The sequence below is a fragment of the Pipistrellus hanaki genome (genome assembly GCF_964339955.1).
Source record: "Pipistrellus hanaki genome assembly, chromosome: 6".
Classification (NCBI taxonomy): domain Eukaryota; kingdom Metazoa; phylum Chordata; class Mammalia; order Chiroptera; family Vespertilionidae; genus Pipistrellus; species Pipistrellus hanaki.
The window spans coordinates 44,136,018-44,147,424 of record NC_140508.1 but is presented as its reverse complement, the minus strand read 5'-3'; the positions used below and the strand labels follow the sequence as shown (position 1 = coordinate 44,147,424).

At 37.5% G+C, this 11,407-nt stretch overlaps 1 protein-coding gene across 1 annotated transcript; it reads right to left on the bottom strand.

Annotated features, from left to right (window-relative positions):
* Positions 1-10,708: 10,708 nt before the first annotated feature.
* On the bottom strand, positions 10,709-11,126 carry LOC311624181 (small ribosomal subunit protein uS8-like; the record flags this gene model as incomplete). Its single annotated transcript, XM_084887060.1, has 1 exon — positions 10,709-11,126. One exon carries the CDS (start codon positions 11,124-11,126, stop codon positions 10,773-10,775), a length of 354 nt encoding a protein of 117 aa, XP_084743186.1. The 3' UTR covers positions 10,709-10,772.
* Positions 11,127-11,407: the final 281 nt, after the last annotated feature.

The following is an 11,407-nucleotide window of genomic DNA, read 5'->3' as shown; positions in this document are numbered from 1 at the left end:
TCTTGTCATCCTTGTTTGCGTATCTCTGACTGGGTTTTCAAACTATTTCTTTTATCTATGAACAGGATGCTAGTTGGAAATGTTTTTGTGGGGTGTCAGAGAATTGGGTAATCTGATGCTAATAATTAGCTAAAACATGTCTAATAAAGAAAGACTTCATCATACTTACCTGGCCAGGGAGATGCCATAATTACAAAGGTGATTTTCTCAGGACAAGGTTTTCCCATTGCATTTGGATGTGCTGAAGCTTGCGACTTTCCCAAATGTGGGAAACTTGACTTCATAATTTGAGGTAGTGGGGGGGTATATTTGCGCTCTCCTCTGGAAGGGAGAAGAAAAAAACCATATCAACGGCTGCAAGGAATTCCTGTCTCTAATCCAGGGTTCAGTCACTTGACCAATAAAACTTTTAGTAATTTGTGCCTTATTGTCTAGTGGTTAAGAGGAATGAACATAAGTCTTGTCTTGTACATAGAAGCCTGTCCTTGTAGAGGCCATGACTTGGTTTTATTCTTCTAGAAAATCTGGCAGCACTTAGCTGGCACATGGCAGTGCTTAACCAATACGTGATTGAGCAAGCGCATATAGTCCTCTCCTCTCTGACTTGCTTCTCATCCAAGGTCACAGGCCAAGGCTAATAAAGCAACCCACTTGTGTAGTATATAACATTAAGATTCTGCTCACTGTAATGTTCCTGGTTAGTTTCCATTGGAAGGTGAGATGTGATTGTCAATAATCCCAGTGTAAGTACCTCACTTTGTGTCCTGGGTAAGTGCCTGCTCAGTTTTCTGTATCCCTGTATTGTCTGTATCACATGGGGAGCGTTTGCTAATTCACTTTAACCTTGGCTTTTTTTGTTTGTTTGTTTGTTTTGTTTTGTTTTTTTACCTTGGCCCTAATCAAGGTAAATTGAATGGATCTCTTCTTGATGCTAAGATGGTAGGACAGAGAGAAGAGGCAGGGATCCACTTCTCCTTTGTGAGAGGCATGAGACAAAGGGCCTGAAGAACCCGAGCATGTCAGACTCACTTGGTTGGTGGCAGTGGGAGGGAAGAGGGCTTGGATGGGAGGGAGAACTAAGTCTATAAAGATTAAATAAATATCCTGGCCTGATTCCCACTTAGGAAGATGCCAAGTCTTTGAGGAAAATACTTAGCTGGTCATTAAGCAAGCTGGCAGAGTGTGTGTAATGAGACTGAAACCAAGTGTTCACTCAACAAATGTCAAATCACTTTGACAGTTCATTGACAAGAAAAATAAAATGCTTAACTGAACCTGTCCTATTTAGGCAAGGAGATGTTTTTGAAAAAAAAAATTTTTCTAAAAAACTATTTTGATAAAATAGTATTACTTCCTTTGTCCCACCCAACCTCTGGGAACTCTTAATCCTTTGAAGGCTATTGATTTCCTTTTGTTTGATGTGGCCAGACACGCTTTTTCACAATTCAATGAGAACACATTTTTCCAGTGGGCAGCAATCTTGGTCACATTAAAATTCATGAGATGAGTCTGTGTCCCACTTGTTTTTTAATAAAAGAAATAGGATCTAGGGATATTATTCAGTTGTAGAGCCCCATCACCCTGGGACAACATTACAATTGTAGTTCATTAAAAGCACTAGCAATTGGAAGGGATGTAGTAATAATAATAAAAAAAATTATTGCTTTTAGGCAAAAACTAGAAAATGCTTGTTGTGAATATCCTCTTTTGGCTGTTTAATCAAGAGCAGTGGCAGACAGGCTCCAGGCTGCTGGGATGCTGCAGTGTCCACAAGGAACAGCCGTGATGACTAGGCTGAAATCTCACTCAGAAGGAGGGAGGTACCGTGTGGCTCTCCGATACTATCCTCCAGAGTTCCTGCTCCACCCCAAGGAAGGCCCAACTCCCAGTAACACATCATCACTACCTGTCCTCTTCCTTCTGGAGTGTCAAATGAGCATTTCACCAAGTATAGTGCCCCGTTGTCTTCTACATATTATATCCTTAAATTCTCATTACGTATTGCCCAAGGTTATATTGCTAGTAAATGGGAAATGGGCCTCCAAATCAGGTCCCTGTAAGTCACAGAGGGTTAGGGAGACACTGTTGAAGATGGTTGTAATGATAGGGCCAAAAAAGAACAAAGGTGGTTAGAACCTTTTGCAAGGGCAGGCAGGGAATGCATGAAGGGTTCTCATGAGGGTTGGCAATGTGACATAATAGCCAATTGGCTGGGAACTCCTATGGAGACAGAAGAATAGTGATCAAGGTCATGGAAAAAATGGAGGCTTGCACTCCTCTTCCTGAAGGCTTATACAAAGGTAACTCTTTAGCCAGAATGGTGTACAAGGGAAAATATAACGACTCATTGGTCCTGCTTTCCAAAATTACCCCCTTGGCTATACCCACAAGTGCCCCTATATCATGGCCACTTGCCAGTAATGAGTCATTGTCTTAGTTGGTTCAAATTGCCATAACAAATACCATAGAATGGGTCTGTTTTCTCTCTCAGTTCGGGAGCCCAGAAAGCCCAAGATTCTGGTAGGGTTCCGTTTCCTCCTGAATTGCAGAAGCTGCTTTCTCACTCTGTCCTCACATGGTAGAGAGGAAAGCTCTCTGGTGTCTCCTCTTATAAAATCATTAATCCCATCATGAGGTTCCCACCCAAATTACCTTTGAAAGGCCCCATCTCCAAATACCATCACATCAGAGATAAGGTTTCAACCCATGAATGTGAGGAGAACATAAACATTCAGTCCATAAGAGTCAGCAACATTATCTTTCTCAGGCCTGATGCTTAGGCACAACAAAATCACTCCTCAGGTCCCTCAGTCCATTTAATTTTTTTTTTTTTTTTGGTCTTCCTTTCATTCTCCTGGCAGATGTTTCTAATAATCATAAATGCATTTGTATATCTAGAATGCACTATTAAGTAGAGACACTGGGGGGGGGGGGAAGGGTATAAAAAAGGCAGGGATTTTTGTCCATTCTGCGAATGGGTTTTATTTAGAAAAAGGCCTTTTCTTTTTTCTTAGCCAAAGAACACTTAGTTACTGCATAATGAATAATTTAAAAGCCTCTCCTCGTGATCAGAGTCAGGAGTTCTTCTATGTTCATGTTACTCCAGCTCCTCTGGCAAAGGAAACTCCTAATAAAGGATAATACTAACGTAGTATTTCTAGTTAATATGGAATCACAATTTCTTTTATTGAGTGATTCAGAAATGACTACCTTTTCTCTTAACTGGGTACTGAAAAATGTAGAGGGAGCTATAGTCATGAACTTGGGGCTTTCCTGAATCTAAAAGTCATCACAGTAGCCACCCATATCTATAGCCCCTTTGGGGTAATCTGATACTGTTCCTCAATAATGAGAGTAAGAATAAGGACAAAAGGACACTTAGCCTGGAACATAGTGCTTTTGCTTAATGAAAATTACTGTTTTTTCACTTCTTTGAGAGTCCAAAGACCTAGGGTGATTTCCCTAAATGTTTCAGCTAACCTAATGCAGAAGGGAAGATGAGAATGAATGGTGCCCTCAATGGAAAGTTTAAGGTCCAATTAGCTCTCAGACCAGCTGAGTCTTATTAATTCATCGATGAGATTCTGGAAATGCAGGCAGGCAGGCCAAGCAGGCATCTAGAGCTAAGTTAGAATGAAGAGCTCTGGGAAAAGCAACCAACCAGGGTGATTTGTTCCACATTTTGACCCACCTGGCACATAGGCCATTATCAATCTGTTACTTTGTTAATAAGCTCCTTGCAAACTTTGGAATAGTGGTCCACTTATACCTCTGATTAATTTTCTGTAATTTAGGAGGCTAAAAATAAATGGATTACAGAGCCCTATGATCTTCAAAAAGAAGTTTATGGGACACAATGGATTATCATGGATAATGAATTAGGAGAAATGGGATATTCAAAATGAACTCTCCTCCCTGGCCATATATAGATGGTACTGAGAGGTTAAATGGGGACTAAGTTAACCTGGTCACGCACTTGAATGAACAGTGGATATAAGCAGAGTGAGCTCTGTTTTCCTAAGGGTTCTCACTCTTGGGAGAAAAATTGAGAGTCTTGTTGGTGAGGCTTTGAGATGTAACCTCCATTTATCTCAAGATAAAATCTTAGGAAAGTAGCTTTATAAGTCTAAGTTCCGAGTTGAGAAAACACTCTGAGACAAATGACCATGGCTTACCAGTGTTTTACTTCTGCCCGGTGAGTCTCGGTGACAAAGTATCAACCCATGGAGAAGAGCTCCATATAGGAGACTGCCTGGACTGGTTCACCCATCTCCACTCTATTCTCATCTTTCCTGATACCACACCTATTTTGCTTCTCCAGTTGGGAGAAACAGAAACAGTTGGTGGTGATGAAATGTTATATAAAACAAGGACATTTTGGGGTGATGGAGGAGTGTGTGTGTGTGATATAGGGGTAGGCAAAAGTAGGTTTATAGTTGTGAGTATGCAAAACACAATTTATTCTTGTATTATAATCGTAACCTGCATGTCTTTCCCCATGTGAACAACTGTAAACCTACTTTTGCTTACCCCTGTATATAAAACACATACATGCATAGATACATTTCTATACACATACATATGTACATAAAGTACACATATGTGGGATCAATAAACTTACATTCTGTAATACATTTGTGTTGTTTTAAATCACAAATTATAAATTTTTGGTAATTTGTTATAGAGCATTAGGAAACTGATGCTCAGCAACTACTGGAATGGATTTTAAGGGCATTATGCTGAGTGAAAAAAAGTCAGTCTCAAAAGATCACATGGTAATGATTCCATTTATATAACATTCTTGAAATAATAAAATTATAGATATTGAGAGCAAATGAGAGTCACTAGAGGTTAGGAATGATGGGAAAGAGGAAATGGATGTGAATATAAAAGGAAAGCATGAAGTTTTTTCCTGATAGAATTGTTCCATACCTTGATAATGGTAGTGGTTATACAAATATACACATGTGATAATAATGGTAGTGGTTATACAAATATACACATGTGATAAAATGTCATACAACTATGTGCACACAGTATACCGACGTCAGTTTCCTGGTTTTGATACTGTAGTTATGTAAGATGTAAACCGAGGGGGAAACTGGGTAAAGGGTACATAGAACCCCTCCGTACTGTCTTTGCAACCATTTGTGAATCTATACATATTTCAAAATAAAATGTTTTCAAAGCAAAAATAACAATAACTAAAGACTATGTCCACCTGACCAGTGAGATTCAGTTGGTTGAGCGTCATTCCATACACCAGGAGGTCACTGGTTTAGGGCATATGCCTGGGTTGTGGGTTTGGTCCCCAATAGGAGTCATGCAGGAGGCAACCGATGGATGTATCTCTCTCATTGATGTTTGTAGCTCTCTCCCTCTCTTTGAAATCAATAAAAACATACTTTAAAAAAATGATGCCCAATTCAAAACTTACAATGAAGTAATTTTCCTGGAAATATACTTAATTCCATGTATTTGTATAGATGAATGAATGCATGCTACAAGTTTTGTTGTTTGGACTCCACTGGCATCACTACATAGGTCTAGTTACACTAAAGCAATAATTTAAATTTATGAAAACAAAATCTCAGTAACTCTTTACTCAGCAATTTACTAGTAAGTAGCTATTAGCTATTCATAAGATATCTGAATGAGATAAAGTCCTGGCAATTTTGGTTTAGCTTTGGCCCATCAAGAGGATCTTTAAGAATCACTGCGTTGCCCTAACTGGTTTGGCTCAGTGGATAGAACTTTGGCCTGTGGGCTGAAGGGTCCCAGGTTCGATTCTAGTCAAGGGCATGTACCTTGGTTGTGGGCACATCTGATCAATGTTTCTCTCTCATTGATGTTTCTAACTCTCTATCCCCTCTCCCTTCCTCTCTGTAAAAAAATCAATAAAGTATATATATATATATATATATATATATATATATATATATATATATATATATATTTTTTTTTTTTTTTTTTTTTTTTTAAAGAATCACTGTGTTGAGGTATTTAAGCAAGTCAAATGATGTCTGAAGAGTATGGTCCCCTGAAGGACCCTGTATAATCATACTAACATTGATTTCAAGTGTGCAATTCTATGACACATGACCTGTGTATTGCATTGTGTGCTAACCATCCAAAGTCAAATCTTCCATAATTCATGAGGATTTTAAATTTGGAAATATTCATATATAAAGTATGGTGTAAAATTAAAAAAAAATTTTTTTCTAATAAAAAGTTTTTGAAATTGGTCCTAGTTTTAAATCCCTTTTCTGGGTATGTTTCTTAACCTAGCTGATTTGTAAGATGGAATAATACTGTATATCTGATTATTATAAATGTTAAATGAGTTAATGTATGAAGTGCCTAGAGCTTTGTTGTACATGCACTAAGTGTAATAAATGTTAGTTTCCTTCCTCTTCTCTTTATACCATCATCTAAAAAGTAAAGCCCCTTTACTAAAAAATATAATATATTTCACAAGTGAAAAAAAATAGATGAGAGAATCAAAGGGATGGAAGAATTGCTACCAGCAATAAACACTGCAAGGTCAACATCTTGAGACAAGAAAGAGTCCTGAAAATTGGAGGTGACATAGCAGATACAACACTTCCAACCTGAAATGACCCCCAAACTGACAAGGTCAAAGATATAGAAAATTACCTTTCCATGGATGATAAACTAGGATACACCCAGTAAATTAACCCACCCAAGTTATATACACTGCCAGGGCTTGAAATGGAGATGCTTTTTCAAGTCTCCAATTTGGAGCAGAAAAGAAGTCATTTTTCTGTGTGCCTTAAATGCTACTTTCATTTCTTTCCTTTGTTTCTTCCAATAGAATGCCACTGCTATTTTCACACCCTCAGTATAAGCTTCACCATGCAAACTAAAAACAAATGTAGAACAAAGAGAATGGAGAAAGCGGTAGGCCCGTGGAACTGGACATTTGCTAGGCTGGTAGTACATTTTACTTTTAAAAAGTTAATCCAGAGTCGTGACTAAATGAAAAGGTAGAATCAACTGAGTGCCAACCATGTTTATGTCTTTTTCCAACCTTATTGCTTTTGTTAAGCTTGGTGATCTTGGGTACAGATGTAAACTCACCTGGCAGTTATCAGCAAAACTCCACCCTGGAATGCAAACAGGAAAACCTGTTTTTCAATCCAAATTTATAAAACTACCACTTGATGGTGTTAATTACTTTATTACCTTGGAGTGTAAACTGAAAATTCATGCCAGATACCAATTAAGCTTTTGTAGAGCATTATATGCCCATCTTAATAGTATTTAGCCTTCTATCCTACAGTGGTGAGCATGCTCCTGTACACATAGTGGATGGTCAATGTTTGATTGTATTAGTGACACACACAAAAAAAACATCATTTCTAACTGTCATCGCATACATACAGAATTTTAAAGCATTGCTATGAAATATCACCAACCTGGGAGAACCTTTAGTTCCCTGGCCATGTGGTTCCCTGGAGAGGGTCTTCAGCCTCTCCTCTTGTCTGTAGAAGAGTTGTCTGATGGGAGACTTTAGGGAATACTGAGTGTGCTTGGTTCAGCCTTTTGAGGTTTTCTCCTTCAGATCTCTTGCACTACTGAGAGGCCCACCTATTTCTGGATCTGCCCAGGGTATTAGTGTGTAAGCATTGACCTTCCTTATCCCTGGTAATATGTTTTGCTCTGAAATCTACTTGTCTGATCAAAATACAGCCAACTTCAGCTTTCTTCTGATATTTTTTTCCATCCTTTTAATTTACACTTGAAGTGTGTTTCTGATAGGCAGCATATAGTTGAGTCTTGCTTTTTAAAAATTCAATTTGATAATATCCACCTTTTAATTTTTAGACCCTTTAGATGTAATGGAATTATTTATATGACTAGATTTAATTCTCCCTTTTTTTTTTTTTTTTAAGATTTTATTGATTTTTTTTTCCCTAGGGAGAGGAAGTAGGGGGAGAGAGAGAGAAGGGAAATATTGACCAGTTACCTCCCTTACACTCCCTGACTGGAAATCCAACCTGCACTTCTTGGTGCATGGATGACGCTCCAACCAACTGAGCCACAAGGGTCAGGACTAGGTTTAACTCATTATTTGTTTTCTAACTGTGCTTTATTTTTCCGTTATTTCCCCCCATCCCCCTCTTTTTCTGCCCTTTTAAATTAGTTGAACTTTTTAAAAATAATTTTTTGTGTGAACTTATTAACTTTTATTTTAGTGGTTGCTTTAGGGTTTATAGTATACATCTTTAATTTATCACAGTCTATCTTTAAGTGATGTTATACCACTTAGTATTATAATAAACTAATACTACTATACTTTCATTTATCCCTCCTAATCATTGTGCTACTGTTGTCAAACATTTTCCTTTTACATATATTATCATTATTGTCATTATTTTTACAACAAATGTCCTCCCAAGAGATTTAAATAAGAAAAATATCTTATGCATTCACCCACATAGTTATCATTCCAGGATTCTTCATTCCTTTGTGTAATTTCATGTGATATCGCTTTCCTTCTGCTTGAAAGGATCTTTTAACATTTCTTTTTGTGTGGGGCTACCAGTCAGGAATTCCTGCAGCTTTCATGTTTTAATTTTCTGCTCCATGCTTCCCAGTGTCCGTGCCCTTTTGTAAAACAGAATGAGGGGCCTCAGGTTGTCCTGGGCTTCAGGCAGTGCGCGAATGGATGGTTTCTCTTTGCCAGAGGAAGTATATGTTAGGATCACACATCTTGGCCTCCCTCAGTGTGATCCATGCAACCAGTTCTGACCTTTAAGCTATAAGCAAAAGTGACTGTATCACTTCTAGCCTGGAGCATTTGACAGCTGATGTGAGACACTCGAAGCTCCCTTTCCTTCTATCTGCTCAAGTTCAAAGTGGTGGCTCCTCCTGAGTAAGGAGCTATAGTCCTTAGCTGATTTATGGTGGACATGTAGTGTAAGCCAGGAATAAACAGCAGTAGCTTAACCCTGTCTTTTCTGCTCTGAAATGGACACACACACACACACACACACACATAATCCAGAGCACGTGCAGGCCAGATGTCAGAAGGATTGTTTATTTTCTCCTTTGTAAAGTTTTAATTCATGTGCTTCTAATTGACTTCTTAGTAGCAATAGAGTTGGGTTTTTTTCTTTTCTTTTTTAACACTCCAATTTTTTTGGTAATAGGGCATGTGTTCCTTTTATTAAACACTAAACAAAATTGATTAGGTAGAATTTTGATTTTTCTTTTAAGAAAAAAAAATCTCTACCTCCTTTGAAACCTGTTATTAGTTACATTTTTCCATTCAAGGAAAACAAACTGAATCTGTTTGCTCATAACAGAGGAAGCCTTTTATGTTAAGAGGGGCAGGGGAATTCTAGATTCCTAATTGAAAAGCCAGCTTTTAAAGGGCCCTTCAAGGGAGGGACAAGGTTACCAAGGTTCTTTCAACAGTTTCCACTTCTTGCAGACAACCCATGCTCCCCTGATCAGACTGTCTTTTTAATTTAATCTAAGGAAACAAAAGTTAGATGCTGACTTTGATCAGTTGCAAAGGCCATAACAATTCAAGCCAATGTGCTGTCCTAGAATAAAGGAGAATGAGAAGAAAAAAAGGGAAAGATGGCTTTAGTTTTTGTGTTTTTTTTGTGTGTGTGTGTTTTTTTTTTGTTGTTGTTGTTTTTGGTTTTGGATAATAACAATGCTCATTTTGAAAGGTTTGAATACAAACATGAAGTTTTTAAAAATGGTGCTAAAGACTTATAAGAAAATGTATCAGGACATTGCTTCACTCTTGCCACTCCCCACACTTATCCTTTCTCCTGAGGCAACCAGTTCCAATTTATATGAATAAATTAAATGCTTCTTGATATATAGCATGCTATAATCTATGTATTGAGATCAACTTTACATAATATTAAAGATATTGTTTCCATTTTACATAACATTAAAAATATTGTTTCTTACATATTTCTACTTTACATAATATTAAAGATATTGTTTACATTTTATTAAAGATATTGTTTCTTACATATTTCTACTTGTTATCCCTCTTCTTTTGAATATAATTTTATAAAAAAGGATTAGATAAAATCAATAGAAAGAATGCACATTATTATCAAATAAACATTTTTTACTACTAGAAGTTATACACATATGAGTATATTTTACTTTCTCATATAACTTTTTGTCCTTCCTGAAGTTATTTTTAGTTGTGTTTTTTTTTTCTGAGTTTTACTGCTATGTTTTTTCCAAATACTCCAAATTGAAATTTTTTCCAAATATTCAAGTGCAATTTTAAATACTATAATATATAAATTCATATCTGCTCACTCTTCCCACATCTCCTCAACTTCTGTTTTGAACTTCTTCATCTCCCTGTTTCACTCTGGACTGATTGATCTTTAGGCTGTGCCTGTTAGTTTTCCTGGCACTGCTTTTTGCCATTCTCTCCTGGGTCCTCTCTTCCTCTTTCTTGATTTATTCCCTTATCCTGAAGGAGCACATCTTGAAGTAAGGGAGTATAAACAGTAAGTATCTTTATTTGACCCTTGCACATAATTGATAATTAACTAGCAGGGCCAGTTTCCCAGGTGTACATGTGGGGCCTCCTGCTTAGAGGATCCCACACTTGGTGTAATGCCCTGTTGCTGCCATCTTGATATTTGTAATTTTTTAATAGGGACCCCCCCCCTTATTTTTTGTCCTTTGAGGCATTTTATTTGCACATATGTATTACATCCCTAGAAAAAGAATCCCAGGATTTTCCCTCCTGTGTGTTTTCATCTTGCTTCTTTATGGTCCATGATGCCCGCTGAGGTTGTCAGTACAATGAAACCAAACTGACGGGACAAAAGCAAGTTGTTCTGCCATTTTTCTAGGTCTTTGAGTTGCACATCAAATCTGGGGCTGATTACTCCACACTTGTTCAACCTGCCTATGAGATTCACAACTATTTTCCCAGCTCTGTGGTCATCAGTAATTTCAAATTCACCAATGTAACCACGCTTCATCATCACAGTCAGAAACCGGAGGATGGCTTTGGAGGATGGCCTAATAAGAACCTGGCGTTTGTCTCTCTTTTCCGCATTGTTGATACTCTTCAGAGCATCAGCCAGGACATTCATGCGCACCATTGTGGTGGCACACACCAATGGAGGAAAGAGGGACCTCATATTTTTATTTTTCACTAAGCCTCACAAATTATGTTGCTGGTCCTGTTGGTTAAATATATAAACCTAGGTTGAAATAATTGTCCCTCATAATTTTGATGTCATTGCCCCACTGTCTTCTAATATCCAATGTTACTACTGAGAAATCAGATCTATCCCAGGTACTTAAAAAAAATTTTTTTTTAAAATTGATTTTAGAGAGGAAGGGAGAGAGAGAGAAACATCAATGATGAAAGAAAATCATT